Source organism: Battus philenor, unplaced genomic scaffold (assembly GCF_028537555.1).
Source record: "Battus philenor isolate CCGP_79_NKW_IND1 unplaced genomic scaffold, ilBatPhil1.0.hap1 SCAF_15, whole genome shotgun sequence".
Classification (NCBI taxonomy): Eukaryota; Metazoa; Arthropoda; class Insecta; order Lepidoptera; family Papilionidae; genus Battus; species Battus philenor.
This window is the reverse complement of record NW_027181677.1, coordinates 9,500,691-9,526,554: the sequence shown is the minus strand read 5'-3', so window position 1 is coordinate 9,526,554 and position 25,864 is coordinate 9,500,691. Positions and strand designations below refer to the sequence as shown.

At 32.1% G+C, this 25,864-nt stretch overlaps 2 protein-coding genes across 5 annotated transcripts in view; both read left to right on the top strand.

Moving 5' to 3' along the window:
* The first annotated feature begins 1,375 nt into the window (after positions 1-1,375).
* On the top strand, positions 1,376-18,776 carry LOC137918776 (uncharacterized). Of its 3 annotated transcripts, none has more exons than XM_068761675.1 (11): positions 1,376-1,440; positions 11,872-11,980; positions 12,722-12,786; positions 13,715-13,777; positions 14,423-14,497; positions 16,106-16,186; positions 16,362-16,586; positions 16,939-17,031; positions 17,150-17,262; positions 17,337-17,480; positions 17,924-18,776. In XM_068761675.1, the coding sequence occupies exons 1-11, from the start codon at positions 1,438-1,440 to the stop codon at positions 18,060-18,062; spliced, it is 1,110 nt and encodes a 369-aa protein (XP_068617776.1). In that variant the 5' UTR covers positions 1,376-1,437; the 3' UTR covers positions 18,063-18,776. The 3 variants fall into 3 exon arrangements, with proteins under 3 accessions (XP_068617776.1, XP_068617775.1, XP_068617777.1); XM_068761674.1 differs by lacking the exon at positions 1,376-1,440 and adding an exon at positions 9,266-9,280; XM_068761676.1 differs by lacking the exons at positions 1,376-1,440; positions 13,715-13,777 and adding an exon at positions 9,266-9,280.
* A 2,499-nt stretch (positions 18,777-21,275) lies between these two features.
* The window catches only part of LOC137918732 (probable ribonuclease ZC3H12B), a 34,308-nt gene continuing 29,719 nt past the window's right edge, over positions 21,276-25,864 (top strand). The window contains exon 1 of one of the 2 annotated variants that reach the window (XM_068761617.1): positions 21,276-21,385. In XM_068761617.1, coding sequence (XP_068617718.1) covers positions 21,356-21,385 — 30 coding nt within the window. In that variant the 5' untranslated portion in view covers positions 21,276-21,355. Of the gene's footprint in view, positions 21,676-25,864 lie in introns of both variants that reach the window. The other variant, XM_068761616.1, reaches the window with a different exon arrangement.

Genomic DNA, 25,864 nt, shown 5'->3' with positions numbered 1-25,864 from the left:
TAAATAATAGAAAATAAGAAAATATTTAGGAAACATGCTTATGCTTGCATTATATTTGCCATTCCTAATCTTAAATCCCCATATATATGTACGCAAGGACTGCTTTTAAATGTATTCCTTGTTAAAGCAGAATCTAGACTTCTTTGAAAGATTACTAGATTAATAAGGCTTTTGTATTTATATTTTATACTATATATGTGACATCAAAACTATAAAAAAAATATTTTCAAACCGGAATGAACTTCCTTTTTCTTAGTTTTTTTTTAAATATATTGGCTTTAAGTACAGAGAGTGCTATTATTTGCAGAAGAACCAGGGTTATCGACGTAGCTTGAAGAATTTCTCAAAGAATGGAAAGGTTCTCGAGTGGCGACCACGTGCTGGTAGACGTGGCGAAGGTTGACTCCTCATTAGGTGGGCCGATGAAATAATAAAGGTCGCGGGAAGTCTTTTGATTCGGAAAACAAAATTTTGTTTAAATGAAGATAAGGGATATTATCATGTAAAAGAAATGTAATTCATGTGTTTGATTTCGTATTAAATATTTTTATTTTTATTTTGAATATATTTGGAATTTTATTGAGATTTTTAATAGTGCTAATAATATCAACCTCCATCAATTCCACAAATTGCATAAGTACCTGTAGTTTTTCTATGACTTGAAGATAAATATTTTTTATCTGTCATAGACACTATGGAAGATATATTTGAATCAAGTTTCAGAGAGAACGAGACTAGGCCGCGCGTAAGTTTTTTTTTTTTTTTAAAAGATTATATCAATTATTGATTTAGTTACGGGTAACTTGTTTTTTATTGCAACATTTATAATTAGTCTAAAATAAAATTTAATATTCTTTCTAGACTATTCCGATAATTCTAACGTGAAGTTTTAGAGGACACATATTCACAATTGAATTGAGAGCTTTTTATATAAAAATGTAACAAAAATTATTTGCATTTCAGACAAAAAAAGCATATTCTTCAATTCCCTTTTTCATTATCTTTAATAAGATATCTAACAATTACAAAACTAAATAGAATCTAATATGATTTATGCGGAAATGATCGTGAGTAAAGGTATCAGTGAAAATTTATTAAGACTACTCACTACCTACATTATTAAAGATGTTTTATTAGATATTCGTTTTCACAGATGATTAGGTGTTGAAAGCACAGTGACTAACTTATATTTTTACTTATATTTAATATTTTTGGTTTCAAATAAGTAAGTGTAAGCTTTATTAAGCTTGCAAATACAGTGTTGATAATTCGCATGTGAAATCTATGATTATGTCGAGATTTGCCTCAATTTTATTAGAAATAATTCTTAGGGTAAATTCGCCAAAATTTCAGAAAATCACCAAAACCTTTCTGCCGCCCCGATGATTGTGAATTTATAACATGACAAAAGCAAGGCGGTAACGCTAGACTAATCTAATGGTAAGTGATAGATCCTGTTTACACAATTAAACCTAGAGCTTAAATATTCATAAAAGTTAAAATGTCTGTAGTATGTATACACAATATATATATGTATGTATCTATGTATACTGAACTGATCACAGATTTCCATCAAAGTCAAGGTGGCTCAGTTCCTTATAGATAATTACGTGAAGAATTTTTTAAAAAGTTCAAAGTCTAGGAACTTTTCGATTTTATAAAACTTAGCCTGATTCCAAACGAGCCGAAGTCGAGGTTCAGCTCAAGCTAAGGTCGACTGTTGGGGTTTCTTGTGCCTGATCACTCCTTGAAGCATACGGTAAAGCGATCTAAGAACTCGGCGGCCTGACAATTTGGTATTGTAAAATAACAGGAGGATCTAGCGGCCTGAACATAGTCTCACTAGGGAGTCCTTGAGATGTGTTACATATAAAAAAAAATATGTATAGCACTAGCTAAACTCTAACCCGCGTAAATTGGAAATGAGCAACAGCGTTCCTGCAAAACATATATTTAATATTATTTTATTGAAATAAAAAACTTGAAAGTTATTTACCAATGTCGCATCGCAAATCTCTGTTTAACACATAGGAAAAAATAATTGTATTCTTATTAGAAGAGAATCTTTAAGAAAGGTGGTATACTATTAAATTTCGTTTCCAGTTCTAGTTAGACTATTGCCCGTTAAAATTATATTGTTCTTCTCTCAACTGCAGGCATCTTCTGAGCTGTTCAGAAACAACATACCATATATAATACCTCAAACTGATGTTATTATGAAGACGTTTGCGTAAGAAACGTTGTTTTAAATGGTATAATTACAGAACACGGCATATAATTTGCGATTAAAGCTGTTAAAAGCTATCAGAGGAATGTGGTTATCAACACCGTAGTATTAAGACATAACATCCTTTGTAGAATAAACTTGTGGGTAGATTTTGCATAAGAGCATTTATCAGACACAGGCTCCTAAAGAACGCTAAGATGACCTTACTTTTTTCTCGTGGTCAAATCCTGCATGGGATATTCGCGGAGGGGTCCGCTGCGGGGAGAAAGAAAGGTTATGCCGGACTCCTACCGGCGAAAATCCCACGCCTTTTGTTAAAACTACGGGAACGCTTTCGCATACTACCGTGATTTCAACGGCGGTGGCCTAATGCTCAACTTCTTACTTGCGATGTTGGCCGGTTTTGCGCTATCCACAATCGTCTACCGCTGGCTTAAGATTCTCCCATGGATCTCCTAGGTGGTAAAGGTTACCTATATATGTACATACTGGTCAATAGATTTTATGTAATAATTTCATTGGTCAGAGATTTTTTTTGGACAGTAGGAAAAAAATCCAGACCATTGTCACGATCGATGTTGTTAAAATATAATTTGCGTTATTTAAAATTCAATAATATGACATTATTTTCGAAATCATCCGTAGTTGGGATAACGTGCTTTTATTTTAAAAAGTTGTGAAGAGGTGACGATGTCAGTTGACCGTTTTAAGCCAGCCTATATACATTCTCTTGCATTCATAATTATTTACACGTACCCGCACAACGACCTCACATTGTGTGATTCAGAAAAGAATCTTTTTCTCCAATCCAGTCACATTGTAGTATGTAGTGGCCCGAGCCGAGACTCCCCAAGGAGCTTCGTGACTTTAAAAGATGTTTTAGACAAAGCGCCGTAACCCCCCACCCTCTCCCCCACCATCCGCACAATCTACAAAAGCCACATAGACAGCGCAAGACAGGTAAAAAAAATCCTTTTTTCACTAGATTAGAATGTATGAACTATTTTAGTTCGTTTTATTACTTTTATTAATACTCGTAACTTGTTCCCTGGAAAAGATTAATGTAGTTATAAGTTTTTAGTTTTTTCGGTAATTAAAAAAAACTAACCTAAAAGCGACTTTATAACAAAGTTTTCGCCTCTCAATTCGAGATATATTTTTTAACGGTTTTATTTAGTTCGACCCGTACGGAATTTGTTTATTTGGGTCAAAATGAGAAATTGAAATTTAAGGACCTTCCCTTTGTCAGATTGATCTGAAATTTGGTACACACATTTAATTTAGATGACAATATAATATAATAAAATCAATAACATTATAAATCCAAGATGGCCGCCGATACAAAATGACGGATTCATATTTTTCCTTAACCCCTTTCAATATGGATATCAAATGAAAGGGCTACACTAGTAAAACACGATGATTATGTTAAAATTTATAATTCAAGATGGACGCCGTTCCAATATGGCGGACTAGGTACATGTTTTTCCACAACCACCACAATATGGGGATCAAAAAACCGTTTAACTTAAAAGTTTTTTAAAAGAATTTATTTATTTAATATTGAGTTGTACATATTCAATATAACGTAAACAGTTGTGTACATGATTTAATACACATTCTACCATAACCATCAACGTTTACAAATATATTAAAATTGGGCACAATATTTAATATTTCAAATAACCTTGAGCCTACTTTCGAAAGTTACAGGAAAGACAACTGTCACAAAATTTACCTGATCCCATAAAAATAGAAACAAAAAAATAAACAGCACTATTTCTTTTGAGAAAGAAACCAAACTTTTGTTTCCCATTACAAAGAAAACTAAATCCTTTTTTAAACAGACGGTAATGCTTTTGGGTAGGATCATATTGTATATTTATTGCCCTCAGTAAACCATAGCGCGGCGAGTGTTAGAAAAAGAAATTTTCCAATTACCTCTCGCGTATTGTTTGTTCAATGAAACAATAAAATAGGACGCATAAATCTATAAATGTCAATAACTATTTTAAAGTTTATGATTAGTAAGATTACTTAAAAAACAATTGATTTATTTTCTTTGATCTTTTTTTTCTCTTTTTAAATACTACATAGCTTCGCCTTAGCGCTAATTAATGCCCCGTCAATTAATAATGAATCCTAGTAAGAAAATGCCAATGAAATTAATATTTTAATAACATACATATTTTTTAATAAACGCACCTCAAACCCTCCTATTTCATAAGATCCGTTCTGTAGCCTCTACTCCCTCTACCTGACAGACCTCTGATTAAGAGAAAAAAATATTCTTGACATATTTCAAATCTCTGTGCTTTTGTCAAATTTCCGTGCTGTGTTGAGGTAATGCATCGATGATCAGTCTGAAATATTAAATTAATTTATTTTTCCATTGGTTGCGACAGGCCAATGACTTTTGCCAATATATTATGTAGGGAAAGACAGTAAACAATAATTAATTTAAATTTTTATTAATCCGAATTTTACAAACGCTGTTACTATATTGTCATTACTTACATTATTTATTATTTCTGAATTTTTAATAGCGAGTATAATCGACAGCTATATTTACCCATTTAAAGTTTTTTCACCTATATCCAATTATCCTATATACGAACATTAGCGAAGTTATCCGCTTTTCTTAAAGAAGGTTATAGTTTAGCACCGCGATAATAAAATGCAACATCCACGGGCCAACAAAAAAGAATCTTTGAAAAACCTACAACCAGGCGTGTTATTTTAAGGTTCATTTTCATTGGCCAGTTAGTCGTCATACAGCGAGCGATGTATTTGTACAGGTACCTATGCTAACAACCAATGAAATCCATCTGTTCGTGTAAAGCAAGTGTGGAGAGGGAAATTAAATAACTAATTTTTATTAGATGATACTATATGTCATGCGTGAACAAAAATATTCCGTAATCCGAATTAAAGCTACAGTGAAATTTGCCCTTCAACGTACAATAGTTTTAAAAATGTATGATACCAAACTTAAAATAAGTTAAACATTGTTTGAAGATTGAAAATAAAAATTTTGTACACATTTACATCAGGTTCTTTATTATCTTTTTTAATTAACCCTTAAATGGACGATTTTTGTTTCACATTTGAAAAAAATATATTTGTTAATAGACATGTATTACAGCGTAGGAAAAATCATTAAAAAATCTAGACATGAATTTACTATACTTTTTTGCAATAATGTGAATGTTGTTTATAAACTACATTGCGCATTCATTGAGATTTTGCAAGTATGGGTAAAATAAGAGTGGATATTGTTTTTGAGAAGTATTTATTTATGCTTCAATATGATATTTATTAAAACAATTGCTTTTTTTCGTATCACATAAAGATACACGACATTTTTGGCACATTTTGAATGTAAAGCCTGAACATTTTCGGAATTTGCACCTGCTGCTGCTTATCTAGACAAACTGCCCAATGACATGTCTGATCCAATCTGACGTCTTTCAAAGGAATTGCTTGAGCTGGTCCTCGAAACTCCTTTATTACAAGTTCTCTTAGTATAGTGCTCCCACTAGGTCGACCACGTTTAGCGCCATTTGTAGTAGTAGATTTGTTTCTGGGCTGCATATAAGTTACTTTGTTCTGCATTTTTATTTTTTAGATCTGATGTAAAATTAAATGTAAAAAAAAACATACGACGTGTTACAAGAGATCAATGTTTCTGTTATTTGAGTTTCTCCTCTCTAAAAATAAGGCTGTCTCCAGCAGTAACAAGGTTTCGTTTTCGCCAAACCAGAGGTCGTCTAGGAATCCCTTGTGATTTACTCTGGGGTGCTGCTTCTTCGGCTTCCAAAATAGGAGGGTCTGGCATATTTTCATCGTTGTCGATAACGAGAAGAGGATCAGCATCCACTTTATCAGGCTGGACATTCTCAGTGTCATCACTATATTCAAGGTCTCGAAGAACATCTCGAGCGATTTGATAATAGTGACCTTCATCCTCTACTTCGGAGTCTCGCTCGTCTGAACCATCTTCTGAATCTTCAAGAGTTTCTAAATAATTTGTAATTTTGCTTTCTAGTAATCGCGGCATGGTTAAAACCATAAGAAAAATCCTTCACCAAACATGCATTTATTTAGCAAGCAATGCGCATTGTAGTTTTCCTACAACATACCATATTTCGCCCTATTCGACTGTAGCATCAAGTGATTTTCAATGTTTTACAACGTGAACATGTAATTAAAGATATAATCAAGCAAATAATAATATATTATATACTTACATGATATTTTATCAGTCCAAACACAGCTACAAAACTTAGTTTCGCGTCACTAGAAAAGTTTTCTTCAAAGTGACATTTGAAATTAACTTATTTTCAATACTTACATAAATATTGGATAGTGCTAACATTAAAAATTGTACAAAATTAGTTCACAAATAAGAACTAGTTGTCAAATTTAACAAAAAATTAAAAGAAGGTCAATTTTATCTCTGGTTTTTAGTATGTTGTTTAAAAACAACAATATGCATTTAAGGGTTAAATAATATGTATGACTAATTATGTATGTATAGTTTCATTCTTAATTTTACTTATAAATACGTAATGGCATTTCTTTCAAAGTTGTTAGTTTGATCAATAAAGTTTAAAAAATAGCATTAATAAATTAATTTGTTATTATTTTATGTTAACTAAAACATAATTTAATGATATGCATCAACAACAACGCATTAAGGTGCTGGCACTAATGAGTTCTAATATATTTTTTTTAATAATTCGCTATGGTTTCCAAAATGTATTCCATCATCTTTAATGTTAAAAGGTTGTTAGCTCATTACGTTGTTAGCTAATATTTGATAAATATAGTAACACTTAATAATTTAGCAGTAATTGTAATTAATAATAAAAATTGGTGCTAAATTAAACAATCATTTTTAATAATCAATGCCGATTTTTGTTTTATTATAATATTTTCTTTATGTATATTTTCGTTAAATAGGAAAGAGTAATTATATAATGGGTCTTTATTAATTATCATTTGGTGTATTAATTTATAATACATTAATTACTATGTATACTGGATTGCTGTGACAAGACAAAAATATTTTATTGCTATTAATAAATAGTTTATGCAGTGATTGGTTATTTGGGTAAAAGCTTTCTAGGTGTGAATGTATAACTCATTTGCTGTCAATTAACATACGGTACACCTTATCTAAAAACAACGGTTTTGCACTCTCACATTTGACCAGAAAATTAATATGCTTCAGAGTACCATTTTTCAGAGTAGTCACTTTATATAGGGTCATTGAAAATGGGTGTAAGGCTAAAGTGGCATTGAAACTGTTTGTTGAGAAATGAGATATAAATTAACTTATTTAAATTATTTACATATATTACCCTGTACGTAATGTTAAAATATTTTTGGGTTTTAAAGTAATTATGTTTGTTATTGTTATTGTTAAATGTTTTTTGCTTCTTAGTACTCATTTTATTGTTACAGCATTATTGGGATGGAGGAGACAAAATGCTTAAAAGTTTTGAGACAGTTTATTTCACAAGATTGGGAGACCACTACGCACTTGGTCGCTTAGGCTGATTGATAAAGTGCCTAGGTCTTTCCTTCTTTCTTAGAGATGTTCGACGTGAACGTCCTTCACTGCGCTTGCTTGTCCATAGTCTCTACTCCAGGTCCAGCGGCCATTTGTTCTGCACATTATGTGGCATGCCAACTGCCCCTTGATTGATTACTCCCGTTCGTCTACGAATCTCCTCATCCCTGATTCTCGCAGAGGAATAACATAGCATAGCACTTTCAACAGCTCGTTGAGCTAATGTGAACTAGACAACGAGGCCGAGAGTAAAAACCATTTCAGTTAAATATGTGGCAGGAACTTCAGAAATGCTTTTTGTCATTTATAGGCATAAATATACCTTAACACTTGGTAGCATTGCGAACAGGTCATCGGCATGGGAACTGGTAGTTTGTCGTATATGTTGAGGAGTATCTTGTTCACTGCAAGGTGCGACATTCGATTTCTTATAATTGGTTCGGTTTTAAGGTTAAGATATCCATAATTAACGACTGATTAAAAATACTTAGGGAAGTGCATAAAGATGGGTAGACATTGAATATGCGGTGTGGCTGCAGCCGTAAGTGAGAATCAATTTTGTGACAATGTATGTATCCGCAACTGTATGTTCTAAATAAATATACTATAAATGACGCCAGGTTATAGGTCGCTTCCAACCGGTACTATAAGAAATTTGTGGGTGGCGCCTTTATTCAGTAGTGGATGACCTACGGGTAAAATTATGTTAATGATGATTATAAATTAGAAGGAATTTACTATATATACATATATTTTTATATAATGTCATTGTTATATAACACAGCACACATACACATGATATAATACATAATTTGAATAATGCAAAAGATTATTTTTGCAAGACTTATTAAATGTCTTTTGTTTGGTTAAACAACATGTTCTGACTAATACATTTAAACAATTTCTCAGAAATTTAATCTGCTTGTGTTATAAAAGAGTCAGTAATAAACATAAAAGGTAGAGATACAATAAGGAATTATAAATTTCCAATATGTAGTTTAATTACCCAAGATATTTTTGACCATTTCCAAAAAGTACTAATTCCCTTTGTTTTAAATTTTGCGAACGATTGTAATTGCTATTATATTCTTTTATACTCTTTATGTCAATATAACTTATGTTAAGGATTAACTTCATAATGATTTCAAAAATGGTTAATGACTTTCTGCGAATAATTTAAACAATAGATTCAGGTAGTTCGCTTGGAGGATCGCTATTGTGACGTTTTCTGGTGATAATAAAGCTTAGTGATATTTTTATGATTGTTCTGGGGAAAGAGTGCAGAAGACCAATTAGGCTTAGCATTTTTACAACCTGTTCCCGTACCGAAATAATTTGAAAGTGCAAATGGAGCGGTCACTTCTCATCGGATATCTGCATAGTGCACTACTCCTCACTTCTAATTATAGTATAGTGTATATACTAGTGTTTTGTGTTGTATTAATATAAAATATAAGATATTCAATATGGTGTATGTGAGTATTACTTCAGTTTATATTTTTACAATGTAAGTTTTAAATGTAGCGTATATTTTTAAAGTGCCAAGCGAAAAGTCCATCAGGATCTTACAAGAAACGCACTTAGTTTCAAAAACAATATTTATATATACATAAACATCTCTAAAAGTTTAAGTTTGCGCGAAAATGTACGTTAGACTTAAGTATTTTCTAGATACGTAATTTTCTAGATACGATAGTAATCAAGCATTTTATTCTTAAAGCAAGATTTAAAACGTATCAGTTCATGCGGTGTGAAACTGTTTCACATTCTTTTTGTGTAAAGAATTATTTGCCATTGCCCTTATGTGCCCAAAAAATTATCTTACACTATGGTTAGCTAAATTTCATTAGATTTTATTTATCATTTAATGACTAAAAGAGTTGAGTCTTATTCGTTCTACGAGTGATATTTTGCTCATTATTGAATTAAACGAAGATTGACAAAACCATAATATTTGAATCAGTAAATCTTATCCCCCAATTCTGTGAAATTGTCTTGTACAGAGGCCCGAGGTTAGGCTCTCTTCGAGCTTTGCCACCTTAACAAACAGAAATCTTAGTCTTTAAACCCGCGAAACCTACAAATGCTACTTGTGAAAGATCAGTTGTTACATATTTTCCAATAAATTACAAAATATTTAATTGTGATATTATTTATATATAAATATATATTGTTATTACAAAAATTTTGAGTATTTGCTATGTGCATCAGCTAACGATTTAATTAAATGTACGTCGATGAATTAGATAATAGATTATCAGGTAGTTGGCTAGCAGGATTTCTATGGTGCGTTACTTACGAGTAATTGCGGTAATAAAGCTTAGTGATATTTTTGTTTGTTGTTCCGGGGGGTGGGGGTGAAGAAACAATAGGGCATAGTTAACTGTTACCGCCCCGAAGTAATTTGTAAATGTATATAGAGAGATCCTATCAGTATCCATCGAATATTTGCATAGTGCACACCTTCCTCATCCAGAAGTGTTGTTTTCATTTTTAAATAGTATTTGAAATACGAGTTACTTTGAATATGAATCCACCAGTAAGTCTTTTTCGTTTATATTTTGTTTTTACATTAAGCTTGTATGTGTAATGTAAAACAACTCAATCTTGCTAATTCCTCAATGATGCTAATTCCAGTAAGAATAAATCAAGACATGCTTTACTTATGTTAATGTAATTGTCAGTTACGTACATTTTTATATTTTCATTGATACTGCTGTTCGAGTATATGTATTATGCTACATCTATACAAGTGATTGTTTATATGTTAAAGTTTTAAGTGAGTGAATGTGTAGCTTATTTGACAGCTAATCTACGACAAAACCTTTTTGAACCTGAGTGATTTCAGTATTACTAAATTATAATAAATTAAGTAAAAGCGTTTTTCAAATTAAACACTTTAAAACCCAAACTAGAATTTTGATTAACTTTATAAAGTCGTTAAAGTAGTAAATGACTTTCGGCGTATGATTTAAATAATAGATTCAGATAGTTCGCTGGAACTCAGATAACTTATTAGAATATCAAAATGTTTATTTGAAACGAAGTGTTGGTAGCCATGTAACGTAATTAGCAATCATCGAATATACTAGATATAGATTGTGCCTCTTTTTCATTTAAAATATTTTTAATTTAAAAAAATTGTATTTGCGAAATTGTAATTCGCGTATGTTTAATAAAAAAAATCGTAATTTCGCCATATCACCCAAAAATCTATCTTTTCTTATAAATTTGCCGCTCAAACGTCATTTGAATATAGAGATTTAATATGTAAGATTTTTTTTCGTCTATAATCTTTGTGATCTAATAACAGAATAACTTGAGCAGTTTAATGCATATAAAAATTAATCTTGGTTTCTATTATAAATTAAGGTACTTATATAGTCGCAACCTGAAGTTTTAATTATGAATTGTCCTTTTTGTGCCTATTACAAATTAAAAGCAATGTAGAGCTCTCCGACCTCCAAATCAGGTGATACAGTAATACGTATGTTCTTCTTTGGTAGCCTTCAAGCTTTGCTACCTTAAAAGATATGTTAGGCGAGGGCCTTTGCGAAATCTGCAAATGCAACTTAGCAGCAGTGAAAATCCGATCCTTAAAAAACAACTCTTAATAAAACTATTGTAAATGTGTTTGTATGTTGTCGGTATTTTGACAATCAAAATTCTGTTAGTTCTTATTCTTTCAGTGTAAAACTGAATGTTTTTACAATTTTAAAAATATTATACGAATTAAAGAATACGACTTTTAAATGTAGATAATACAAAATATTAATACATTGCCGTCTATGCATAAATATTTTATGTTATCAATATTTTTATAATATAATTTTTAGTGATCAAAGATGCGAAGTTATCAGATGTTTAGATGAAAGTGAGCAATAAATGTACGAACATTTCCTTACTGTATGTACAATAATTATTATTTTAGTATATTTGCTTCTTACTACTTATACCTGAGTGGGATGTTATACGTATCTTGTAGTTGTGTTTAGGTTAAATATATCTATGTTTAATTTACTGAATTGGAAACATGAAAAATAATAATTGGAAATATTCATTTCAGATTCATGAGTATGCCAAGAAGTTCAGTCTATTAGAAATTAATGCCGCCGAAGCTCTTTTAGACTTGCATAGAGGAGTAAATTTGCAGGAGAATCGATGTGATAGAGCCCGTAAGTGTTATTTCAATTGATATTTCATGTTTATTTTTATAGGTAAATCCCACTTGGGTAACAGTGTAAGCCAGGTCAAAAAAATAATGTGGCAAATGTGTTTACCTAGCGTTGGTTTTCGAAAGAAAATACTTTTGTATCGAAAAAAAAAATTATAAATTTGCGAGCGTGGCAGATTTTTATACCTGCAAGTGAGATGACATACATCTGCTTATTGCGATTACACTGAAAAAATATTTTTCTCGACGAGTATAACATGGACAAATTAAATATATTGACTTAAATAGTAAATCTATTGTTGCTGTTGATGTTTTCACTGTTAGGCTGGAGGGATTTTACAGCTTTATGGAAGCTGAGATCATGTACCGGAAGGCTCCGTGAACTTAAAAAAAATATTATTGGATCAGACATATTCCATTTGCACGATGATGTTCGCACGAAGACGGTAGCTGTACACGTGTAAGTGTATAGTGTTATGCGTGTGTTTGTTCCATCTCAAACAGCGAGGACCACTCGGAAATCTAAGGAAGTCTCGGAAGGCGGGGGCTGGTTGACGCCTCCGAAAACGAATCGAACCTTCATAACTAACTAGGTTTTTAAAAACGAGAACTTATTTAGAAATGGGATCCTAATTTTATATTTTAATTTTATCGTTGGCTTATAGAATAGATTATATACATCACTGAATGTAATACAAATATCTGTATTTATAGTTTTTATAAACACATTGTTTTTTTTTAGATCTGACACTAATAGAAGCGCTCCACACCTTTTATGCTGCATTGTCTGTTTTGGAGTTGCGAAGCGTAAGTATCTATTTATACTACTATGAAAAATTTTAAGGTTTTAATTAGAGTTTTTTAGCTGCTATAGATATATCAAGGCTATTGGCCAATTGGCAATTTTTTATTAGATAGTAATAACATAGGCTGTGATCTTCGTACCCATTTGCAACTGTGACTTATGTTTTAATTTTTTTATTATAGGTTCCATATGTATAATACATAAACGATATAATCCCTCCTGGGTTTAGGTCTCTCACATATATTTTCAATAGGAACTGTTGGAATCGGCCTGCATCCAGCTTTTTTTAACGATTTCAATATGGTCGCCTGCCTACCTTGTGGGCCAAAATTTTAATACCCCAACAGCCAGCTGCGCTATGCGTTATGCGACCTGCCACCTGCCACTTGAACTTTCTTCAACTTGATTCGCAGGGCTTGTCGGTTAATATCAGTCGTGTTCAGTTCTCAGAGAAAGAAATCCCCATAGCCCTCTCCATGGGTCCTTGTACTATTACAGACTTGGTAATTACAACTGTAGTAAAGCAAATCCGCACACAATTAATATTGCTGAGCACTTCATCTAAATTCCCTACACAAATAGCCTAGCAGCTTATATAGCAATATTCAGTTCATTTTGTTGCCACACGGTACACCTGATATTATAAATATTAATTCAACCCATGAATTTTTTACATTTCTACATATATAAATGCTTACTCTTTACGAGAAATTGGAAATACTCTTTAGGATCTGGTTACATTATGTATGTTTATACTCATAGTACGCGTTGAGAATGTAGTTGATAATAATTGTCCATTGACCATGCAAACTGTTAAAAGTAGGTAAAATTTTAAAAGTCTCGACGGCTTGTAGCAAAGTTTTGTTTGACTGCATAGTTAACTAGAACGGCCGTATTTATTAAATTATAACGACTTATTAATCATTTTAGAATTCGCAATTCTTGGCAAGCATTGCAAGACCATCGACTAACGGAGAATCAGCAGCCGGAACAGTAAGTAATATTTATTAATAAAATAGGCCGGCAAGTTTAGGGTTTGCCCACAAGTTGGACAGACGACCGTGCTAAAATCGTCAGAAACCGCTGGATGCAGGTAGCTTCTAAATAATTGTGCTGGAAATCGATGGGAAAATGCAATATCAAGCAGTGGACTTTCCTCAACTGTAATATTGATGATGATGGTGATTTATTAAATGGGCAGGGCAGGATTTAGTTTGCGCTTTGAAACATTTCCTTAATACGTTTTTGTTTTTGGTTATAATTATACTTAATTCTTTTCCAAGCCAACGTTTTACATCAGCACCTTTTATTTTGTTTTAACACGCACTGCTATACGGCAGCCTATTAATAACCTAAGTTTAGTACACATGTACGTCGGCCAGCAATGACCAGTCCAACGCTGCGGGTCAGCGACTTCTCGCGATCTTGACTATGTCTTCGGTCCACCTAGTAAGGATCCCTTTTGACCCTTATATTATTTTCAAACTGTTAAATTATAGTGCATACAAACAAACCGTATTTTAAACATGGGCTTTAATTATCTGTATGTAACAACTCATCGGAAAGATATGACTGCATTCTTATGAAGAACGTACTTTTAGTGTCTATTAAATTCTAACGACCTATTAATAATTTTAGAATAACGGGACACCGCCCACCCCAGGCACTTCAGAAAAATCGACAAGCGACGAAAGCACAGCTAGCGACGGAAAAGTAAGCGATATTTTTATTACTCTTTATTAACACACCCGTCAAGGACAGGGTGGACAGGGGATGGTCTACAGCTGATATGATAATTAGATATAACGCTGATACAGAATATAAAGTGATTTCTTCATATTTTTAGTCATCGAAGAAATGAGTTTTCCTTTGAGGCATATGCAATTTTAGCAGAAACGTGGTAAAAGCGCTAAGGGAGCATACCTACTCCTCTTTTTAAAGTAAAGATGCTCGTTATTACTGTTTTGAAGAATTGCTCTTGTAAAGTGGCAGTGGCCCACATCGCTAGTGCAACCGAAGTCCGTTGGGGCCGAAAGGTTCTCAAATGGCGACGAGCCAATAAATACGGCATAAGTAGACCCTCTCCAAGGGCTAAACGGTCTTTAAGAGAGACCAATGCCTTGCAATGGGCGTCTAATATAAATAGTCTGATAAGCTAAAATGATAATGACAATAAATATTACTTATTCACATCGGTTACAATAACTTTGTTTACATTTTCATGTTATGTCTATAATTCAAATTTTTTCACCTTTGTTAGTAATTATGCGTATTTGGCACATATGTATTTAAATATGGAATGAAAGGTTATAATATTTTTAAATATAAATAACTAAACTTGACTTTGAAACAATTTTAAAATAACAAATCAACAAGGCATTAATTTTTATACCAATATCTTGTAATAATTAATATGGCACGCTCATACTATGAACTGGATATATTCCGACGATAGTTAATATAACATTTTTCAAGATACAAAAATGTAAACAATAGACACAAGTGAGAGTATTTAAGTGAATTTAGAGCTAAATTTTAACATGCGTCTATAAATGGCTTCTTATTCAAAAGAAGAGAAAAAAAAATCGAAATCACGTATTTTTCAAAAGTTATTTTTAACATTAATAATTAATTTTTCAGTCATTGTTTGTTATAATCAATGACATTCGTTTTTGTATGTACGACCTCCACAGCGTGTGTCAATTTAAAGCAATAATAAAGTATGTGTAACTTTTAAGAACTATTTCAACGAGTCCTTGTTTATATGCTTACGAGTTATTAAAGCTGATGTAAGTTAACATTATTAAACGACATTTTATAAGTACGGCTGTAGTACTTTTAGTTGGAAATATTCATAATCGGATTTATAAATTTGCTGCTCTTGAGTCCAAAACATTTCTCCGCCTCCGTTTAAAACCATTAAGAAATTTATATTATTTTATTCAATTTAAAACCAATTAACCTATAAATATAAAAATTTGTTGTTTTTTTTTCGACGTGAAGCCTAACAAGTCATGTAAACATTTGCCACTCCGGGCCCGGGCCTGTATGTCCTATGCTTAATTCCGGACAAGGGAAATACACTTTATTTACAAACCCTAAAGGCAATATTATACAAAACTATTTAAAATACTATTTACTTAACGTTTCTTTACAGCTTCCGATACGAATTTGTGAAAAACAATAATGATACTGATTTTTTAAAAAACATACTAATGTTCGGTCCAGTTGACAACAAATATGTAAATGTGTTTTTAGACAGCGATAAAAGTTACCTTAGTCTATTATCCTTTAGTTACACAAAGGTATTATTTTTTTTAGAATGAATCGGACTCACAAACTCATAGCGCTCTGCACAAGGAATTCCTCGAGGGACTATTAGCAGCTCAAGATCTTGCTGTGGTAAGTTGATAATTCAATTTCAGAATATCTTTTATCAAGTGGGCATTTACACACATTTGAATCATCAATTACTTTCATATTATAAGTAGTAAGATATCGCCGGCTCGGAAAACTCATTTATTTTTTCTGAAGAAATAAAAAATATAATATCTATATTCCCCTTGCTTTATTTCAGGCGTGCCCTAATTGCACTGTGAAATTCTCTTTACTTAACGTAAATGTATTAAACGATGAAAATGTTGCCATAGTATCAAATAGAAATGATGGCTTAGAAAAAAAATTGGAAATTTTTGATGACCAACTTAGTCCACCTGCACGGCCTAGTACGGCTGAAACACCTTCGCATTCACGGGACACATTGAAACGTAAACGTACTCCAAGTTTGCCACAAAATCATTTGGTAAGTTATTTTTTAAAAAAAAATCGTAATTAATCTTTTAATATTACAATATCAAGCTGTTAAATTAAAGGAAATATAAAAGCATCACCATAAATTATTTATTTTTTCAATAATATAATTAATTTCTTACTGCTAATAGATCATAATCAAGAATATTTTTAAAAATTATGTATCAATTAACCCAAGTTTTTTACTATAAATGTTCCGATTAATAAATATTATGTGTTAGTATAACTTCTTTGAGATCGTCTGAGAATTAAAATGTTACCTCCGGTTAAATTTTTTTCTCCTTAAATGCTCGATTATTCTGTGGAACTTCTATATAGAAATATAATCTAAATTTCTTTTATAGGATACCCCTAAAAAAGCGAATGATTCCTCGGCCAAGTATGCAAAGAAGAAACCTTTGAAGATTAAAAACGAGGCAGATTTGGATGGTGGCATGGTATGTATCTGGTTATTTCAATAAAAAAAAGTTCATTAGTTATAATATATATAGGTAGAAGTCTAACAACTTAAGAAATTAATGCGATCGGAAATGTAAACAAATATTACTTTGATAGGTACCAATTGGAGAAGGCAACGCTTCTGTTCCTAGCAGTTTGTTGGAATACATGGATTGGAGTTCTTATACAAGTGCGACCAGAAAACTTTTGTCAGCCGTATTCACCAGAAGGTAATATTTAAATTTACCACAAAAGTCTATAATTTTACCTCCAAATATTCTCATTATATTTTTTGTCTTTTCAGCGTTCTGGCAACACATTCTCTTACAGGAAAACCGTCTCCTGCTTTTCCCAATAAACCGGCTAAGAAACGATTGAACCCTGCCATAATCAACGACATAGTCCAAACAGTTGTTGATAGATGTAGTGTTTCTGAAAGTCTAGTAAGGTATGATATAAAACAATTTCAAAATCTTTAATGTATATTCATAATTATCATATACATAGCCATGTATATGACCCGTCATGTATATGAGCCATCAGCCCATAGACGCTCGCGGCCAGGCACAGGCGTCTGTCACAAATATCGTCAAGATGACCGGTCTTTCGCTGTTCGCATCCAGCGATTTCCCGTCATGCCGCTATTCCCGGCTCGTGATTTTAAGTTGAGAACTTTTAGAGCCTCTCGGCCTTCGGTTGCTGGAACGATAAGCCTCGCTTACTGCCACTTCAGATGACTTCGAGCCATGTCTGTGAAGTTATTCTTCAGCGATTCTCCTCATTTCTCCTAGCCTTCTAACAAGGCCCACTGTAAACGTTGTTTATTATAATTATTGACATGTAATTAATAGACTTTCTGATTAAAATTTGTTTTTACTTTCTTATTTACAGAACTAGTATAACTACAAAGTGCGCAGACGAAAGCAAGATGTGGCGGGGTCGTATGGACAAAAACATCAAGAAACAGAAGGATCAAGAAAATATTTCACCGATAGGCAGCGAATCATTTGATTCTGATGACGCTCTTTAATGACTTTCCGTACACTTGTCTTCAACCGCCGCCTTCGCATTCATCTCGGAAACCGACTGTTAATTAATATACAACAAAGGTTAAATCAAAGGTTCAACTATATTTTGCACACATGGTATCTAAGAGTCTGCACCACGTTAAGCTTTCAGAATGCCAGTTGTCGGAGTAAGATTCATTCATAATATTTTTTAAGATACCATATTAGGTAACATCAAGGACTAGTCCATTAAGAAATTAATAGTTCTTTGTAATTCACGCTGTAATTCGGCAAGCCTAAAAGCTTTATACAAACACTATGTTATGAATCTAAACACCAAAGCTGCAATTAATCCAATGTTTGTTGAATATGCTTAATGAATAGAAAGTAACAGGTGAGCTTCGTCTTCAACTACTGTCGGCAATTTCGAACAATGTGTGGTTTGCATTTACTAGGTAATTTTATTATCCACATTCTACTTGATCATTAGAAATATTATTTGACGATAAGGACAATTTCCTTTGATTAATTTGTAAATATTCTTGTATGAAAGTAATCAACTGACACTGATATTTTTATATCATCTATGATTAGTTTAGCAGTTGCGTATTTTATATGTTACATTTAAAACAAATCATGTTAGGTTATATGAGATTTAAGTTTTTAAATTTCATTTCAAGTCATATGTCATTACACATAAGACATATATTAAGTGTCATAAATATTTCACATATTAGGAGACCAATTTTCATTCCGAGATCCAAGTAATAATTTCTCGTCATTAATCCCATTTAAACATAAATATTTTCAATGGAACCATTTTTCTTTTAAATGAGGGAAAATGTCCTATTCAAGTCTAAAATTTTATTTTAGATAAAAGACAAACAACATAACAACGTATAGTGAAAATCAATATGGGTATTACAGATGGGCAAAATGTATCTCTGACAAGAAAATAATGATTTCTTTGTTTTCGATCTTGAGATATACAGTGCGTCTCAGAGAGAGAATATGGTAGCTATGACTAAAAATGACCCCTTTTATTTTGGGCTCGCACTAGCACAAAAAAAAAATTAACGCCCGCGCGTGTGATGTCCGTTCCGAAAATCCGTAGTTTACATTTTAATACAGATATGCCATAGCTATCCGTTTCACTCTTTTGCGTGTAAATTTCTGTATAAGCCCATCTCTTTCAACTCTGAAGTAGCCGTAACTCAGCCAGACAGCCGTAAATGCCATGCCTTTGAATCATGCCATGCCATGCCCAGCCTTTAAACTATTCGTGGCCAAGTGTCACGGTAAAGTAAAATTGATCTAAATTAGCGAACATAGTCATCGTATCAGCGGATGGACTCCCTCTGCAAAGCATAGACCTCCCCCCCCACAGATCACTACTGCATCCAGCTACTTCCTGCGACCTTGACTGTGTCTGTGTCCACCTAATTGGGCGATATCGTTCAATATGTTCCCAATTAATATCATACACTCAACATATTTACTAAATCATTAATCTGATCCTGTAATCAGTTCAACACTACTTTTCTACTCAACACTATACAATACTCTTCGTTCTGACTGAACTGCTCTTTCAGTTGAGGAAATAATGAGGAGGAGTCATTACATCTTTTGTAAAGACATATATCTTTCTTGTCTTTAGCTTGCGAGCTACCCTTCTCTGTTGGATATGATCAAGTATGGCTTTATGTAGGCTTACCATAATTACGAAGTGCCAAACCGGGACGGAGAATAGAAAGAGGCTCATTTTCATTTTGCTTTTCGCTTAATTTGTGTTTTTCATATTTGAAATTCAATCAAAATGATTATGAATTGAAAACATATTAATAAATGTGAATATATTTTTTATTAAAAAGAAAAAGAGACAAAGTATAATTAGTACAATTAATACAAACAACACTATTTGCCCGGTTTTATTATTCACCCACGCTTGCTTTATATTTTTCACTAGAGTGCACTTTCTTCAAAATCGTTTTGGTCGTGCTTAATTTTGTCTTAAAATTCACTGCATGACATGTTCAAGTTCAAAAAATTTTTTTCACTGGCGCTGAAGTACCGGGTAGACACATAGCAAACTCCACAATTTTTAAATTTGGCACCTGATTGTGAAAATGGGTGAATAGCTGGACCCATTTCTCGGAGTAATTAGCTTCATTAGAATTTTGGTGGCACGGGGGAACGTTTGTTTGGGGTGTCGGTGCTGTTCAAGTTTGACCGGGACGCTAATGCAGACCGGCCGGGACGCCGGGACAGAGATCTCAAATCGGGACTATCCCAGTCAAACCGGGACGTATGGTAAGCCTAGCTTTATGTATAACTGTTGTGTTTATTTTAATATTAATGTCACGTGTAGGTTAATTAATAAATAAGTTTAATAACAATGTAGCAACAATCTTGGTAGCATGAATGTACAACACACAAGTAAGTAAAATTAACTTGATGGAGAAGGAGCGCATTTTTAACCAAATCATGTTATTTTTTTATAAAAACATTTTTATCTAATCAGTTTTTAAGTTTAAGCTTGAGTGTAGCGTTTATAAAAAAGTTAATAAAGAGGAAAAACAGTTGGTCTAATGACCCTGTAATGCAATATAAATTATAAATGTTTGTATCAGTTAATTTATTCGAAGAGAACTTTTTGTTTTAAGCACTTGAAAAGCTCTATTCTAATATGCAATTTTAACGTAGAAGTATCGGGAAATCATTATCTTTATTATCCGTGTAGAACTATTTTTATAAAAGTTTGTTAATTCTTTAATGAGTAGTGCAATTAAATTCCAACTAAATAATTAAGTTGTAAAAAACCGATGCAATAACATGTATAATCCTGAAATTTTAATTTATTTATATCAATAATGTATATATAAGAATGATTATGATTAAATGTGATTTAAAGATTATTTGTTTTATTATTATTTAAAAACACTTATCTAAACATTTTACTAGTATGCTTAGTGCAATGAATAAAATATCTGTGTACAAATATACATTGCGCTCAGATTGATCTTTAAACATTTAAAAATTTTACAACCAATTAAATTCTTTACGTCAAAGTCATAATTATATATAAATATCTTCAATATTTGATATATAAGTTAGATAATAGAATAATACTACCGAATTAATTCTTTTGTATTGTGTTCTTATGTAAATAGCAACACTGCTTCGATACTCTATGTCAAGTACATTCGATAAACAAAGAGTGAATGATGAACGAAAGTCCGTTCGGATTAGACGTCTGTTGACTGATATCATCGTTCAAGTATAAAGTACGTCAAAAACAAAATATGTGTTGTGTTGGATGGGAAAAGTATACAAGTTAAATATTTTGGTAGGAATTATGCAATTTCTTTGTCATAACAGTGCGTTCATTATCGTCGCGTCAAACATCCAATAATGTCAAACGAAACGGATCTATTGATATCAGTGCCGCGTTCGTGTTTAACCGAATTTTATAGCAAATATCTTAATTTAGTTGAAACTTTTTACTATGTTACCTTGTCTGAGACTAAATTGGCTCTCACGAAAGAGAAAACCGAATACGTGTTTTTTAATGTTTTATTCAATTTAAATCCCGTGGATGGAAATTTTAATCCACAGGAGCTGGTGGCACGAATTCAAGTAAGTGGCAAATTCTGATTTGCAAAATACGCGTTTTAATTTATTGTTGTTAATTTTACAATAACTAAAAAGTTTTATGTTAAGTCAAAAATTACATTGCTTTACTGTGAAATTCATGCGATATCATAGGAATTGTAATACTAGCAGCATTTATCTCCGAGGATTCTTAATAAATGTTGAAAAAAATTATATTGTATATTTTTGGTCTAATAACATTCCTCTATAAAATAATAAATAAGGTTCCAAATGTCCTTATTTTAAAATATTAAATGAATAGTGACACTAAATTAAAAAATCTTTACTTAGGGGAAACCTTCTTTTAGTTATGACAAATGTTTAATGCACAATGAAATTGGTATAATTTTTTTTAATAAGAAAATTAAAATAGCTAAATAATTTATTTTGAAGTCTCAGTGTTCTTCTATTTATTAAGTAAACGAAAGATTTTACTAGTTAATTGTCTTATATGCACAATATTTTTCAACTTAATTATAATACTGTACATAAAGAGATATGAATATACAGCCTCTGAGTATTTCCTAAAGGAATAAAATATATGTCAATAATTTATAACTTATTTTCTGTGTTTAATCAAAGTTTCTCTAATCGACTCTTAAAATTATAAAAATCTTTAAACTTTTTATTCAATTTTATATATATAGAATATGTTTTTGGTTAAATGATGGTAATATTTTTATTATTTTTAAAACTCCTATTTTGTAAAACATACTACTTATATATACTTTTTGGATATACAAGTATAATTAACCTTTGCTTACCATAAGAAATAATATTTACATTATGCATTGAAATGTTATTAAAAAATTAGTGTAATAATTTATAAACTTATACTTGATAATGAATATATTGTTGTTATTGCTAATGTTTTATACACACATATTAGTTTTGTATATAATTGAAAAATAAATCGCATATATTATAACAAAATCTTGCTCTCCAGCACAAATAAAACAAATGAGGTATAAAACAAATGCATTTTGATCAGACAAATTTTATAATCACCCATACATGTGTATGGGTTTCAATACTTTAGACCTCTCTATCTGGTTTTTTGCTGAAATGATTATGATATGAATAAATAATAAACTATGATATAGATAATAAAGTCTGATATCCACATTTACATTTAAATTTAATTATTACAAATATTAAAATCTGAAAGTCAGAAATTCATTATGAATCTTGTTATGGAATTTTAATAATTTCCTCATCAATACAATTACTGTGTTGACAGTTTAGTCTATATAGTTTTTTTTTTTGGAATTCGTAGACATTCATTATACAAATTGGTGGTAAAATTTAAATGTAATTGGAAATTAAGGTTAGGATCGCTGTGGTTTTCTAATTTTCCGGATCTAAGATCGGATGAGAGGAAACGCCGCCACGGTCAAACACACACAGGTCGGCGGTGGTTTGTTTGGGGGCCGCACGTTGCAGTGGGCGCGCAACCCGGATCTTGTGCCCTGCTCCCCTTCACCGTAACGGCGTGCGTTGTGTGCGTACGCTGTTCGAGACGTTTTCGTGTGGCCGCTAGTATACCCGCGTATCACGGCGCGTGAACACATGCGATGCGGCCGCATGCACACTAGCACGCTTACTATGTTTACGATCGACGACGCACAGGTGAGCGTGTAACACATCCAATCCGGTGAAATTGTAGTATGTAGCCGACTGAGCCGAGGCTCTCCAAGGAGCCTTCGTGCTTCGCTACCTTAAAAGAGGTTTTAAGCAAAGTGTTCTAAGCGCCCTGCTCTCTCATGCCCGTGGAATCTGCAAATGCCACTTGGGCAGCAGTGTAAGTCAGGTTAAAACATTTTTGACACAAAACATCTATCACGAATGTTAGAGGCGCGACGCTCTGTAATGTTCATTCAAGTAACGATCCCGGAAGCGGGGTCGGTTTGTTAACGTCACGAATATATGATAATTACTGTCGCCGGTGTTCAAATATTGATATGCGATGCCATGTTATTATATGATTTTGCGGGTGTTGGGAACAGTTTTTGTTGGCCACTATTTTGTTTCTAACGTTGTATTACGTTTAAAATGTTATAATTCTTTCGGAAAGTAAATGTGGTTGTATGAATAAATAAGATAATAATTAATATTAAAAATTCCAAATTATGTCGGGTTGTTATATTAATAAAGAGTTAATTATCGATGTTAAATATATAAAAAAGCGTAAATAAATCTATATTAAACATTTCAAATTTCTTCACGAGAAATAGAATGATTCTTGTGAATTTGTATGAGAACGGAACTGAAAATATTCGAATAAATACACGGAGCTTTGATACGTTTTTTTTTACAATCTAGCTAAAGAACAAAAATTTATTTGCAATTTGTTTAAACAGGAAAGGTGCCTCTCCTAGAAAATTATAATGTGTTCGATCTAGTTTACAGACCCTTCCGCTTAGTACCGATGATACTGTAAAAGCCTTAGGGCTAACACCATTAACATCTTTAGAAACAATATAATAATGTGTTCGAAGTTTTGATTTTGTTAAGAGGGAATATAAGATGGCTGACCTAAATAAAGATTATGGTATTTTCTTAAAGCGAACTTGCAATTTACGAGTACTTTATTTATCGAGAGATCCTAATAAGGAATTAAACAGAAAATATACGTGATAACAATGTTCGTAATTAGTGAATCTGTTTCAACACCAAAATATCAGTCCACCACCAAATATTAAAAAATAATACTATGTCTTAATGTTGTATTTTAACTCAAATCGCAAGAGTTTGATACATAGATTTATAAATTTAATTGCTGTAATGGAATCTCGTCTTATTTTATAAACACACTTGTTTTTTGTAATACACACGTATATAATGATATTAACAGATAGAAACTATAAAACTTAATTACAACAGTTGTTCGTCTGTACACTAACAATAGTACAACAATCCAGATAAGGTTATTAAATTTTTGTTTTATTTCTTTATATTTTCTTTTTTTATTATTTCATATATTTAACTATGTCGTCGGTACAGCTTATGAAGAAGATTTATCTATTTAATAAAATATTGCTAAACTTTCTTGTATTATGATAAAACATCATAATAATATTTCCATACTTAATTTACTTGGCCGAGGTTTTGAGTATTTGATATAATCATAAAAAATAGGTGGTCAAGAAGTTGTCCTGATATTAATAATAAAAATGAACTTTTATTGGCCTCTGAATCTTTATTTTATGGATCTATATGGTTTTAAATATATAAAACAAAAACAATTGTATTGAGCAGTGGTAGTGTTAAAGAACTGAGACTTGCCATCGTAGGTTGCGGGTTCGATTCCCGGAATACAATCAAATATAATTTACACTGTGTGCATTAATTTTTTAGGACAGCCACTGCTGTGGCAGCAGCGTCCTCTGCGAACGATAATACCACACTTCAATCGCCAACTCGCCTGCCAAGCGTGGTTTATCGTCCATAGATATCTTTTGGAGGAGGCCTATGCCTTGCAGTGGGCGCCTAAGAGCTAAAATGACGACGAATTGTTTTAATAACCATTACCATATTTTAATCAGTTGTAAATATTATGTCAGTATGTCCAGATGCATTACCACAAAACTTGTTACCAAATTATTAATTATTAAATTATTACCTAAAATCATCGGTCAGTAGTTCGAGTTTTTTTTAATTATATTTTATAACAAAAACATTATTCTATTCTGGAAGCAGTGCGTGCTGTGTATTTAACGGTGACGTCTTTTAGACGAAACTTTACTATTTTTAAATACATTGAAACTGTAATATTAATAGAAATTACGGTTTCATAAGAAACAGAAATGTCCAATGACCACACAACTAAGGTTAGTATTACGAAATATTGACTTATTCAGTATAATAATTATGAAATAAAATTTAGTGAATTTATATTCGTTGAAGAAGCGACAGGTATGACAGCAAAATCTTTATAACCTGTTAAAGGATTTAGACCTGTTAAGAACGAGAATTAAATGATTTCTGGAACTGGCTTTTGAAGTAGTATTAACAGGACCATTGAATTGGTTAGGAAGGGAGAAGAGTCTGGTCGGTAAAGGAGGAAGGAGCCCAAGTAGAAAGTTAAGGGAGGCGCCCTTAACTTGCTGCTGGGTCCGAGGTCCGTGCACCGTACCCAGTCCCTTTCCCTACAACGCGATGAACACCGATACCC

Coding starts and splice junctions, on each gene's coding strand:
- LOC137918776 (XM_068761674.1), top strand. Junction 11,981..12,721: donor GAATCGATGTGATAGAGCCC/GTAAGTGTTATT, acceptor GTTTTTTTTTAG/ATCTGACACTAATAGAAGCG. Junction 16,587..16,938: donor GTTTGCCACAAAATCATTTG/GTAAGTTATTTT, acceptor TTTCTTTTATAG/GATACCCCTAAAAAAGCGAA.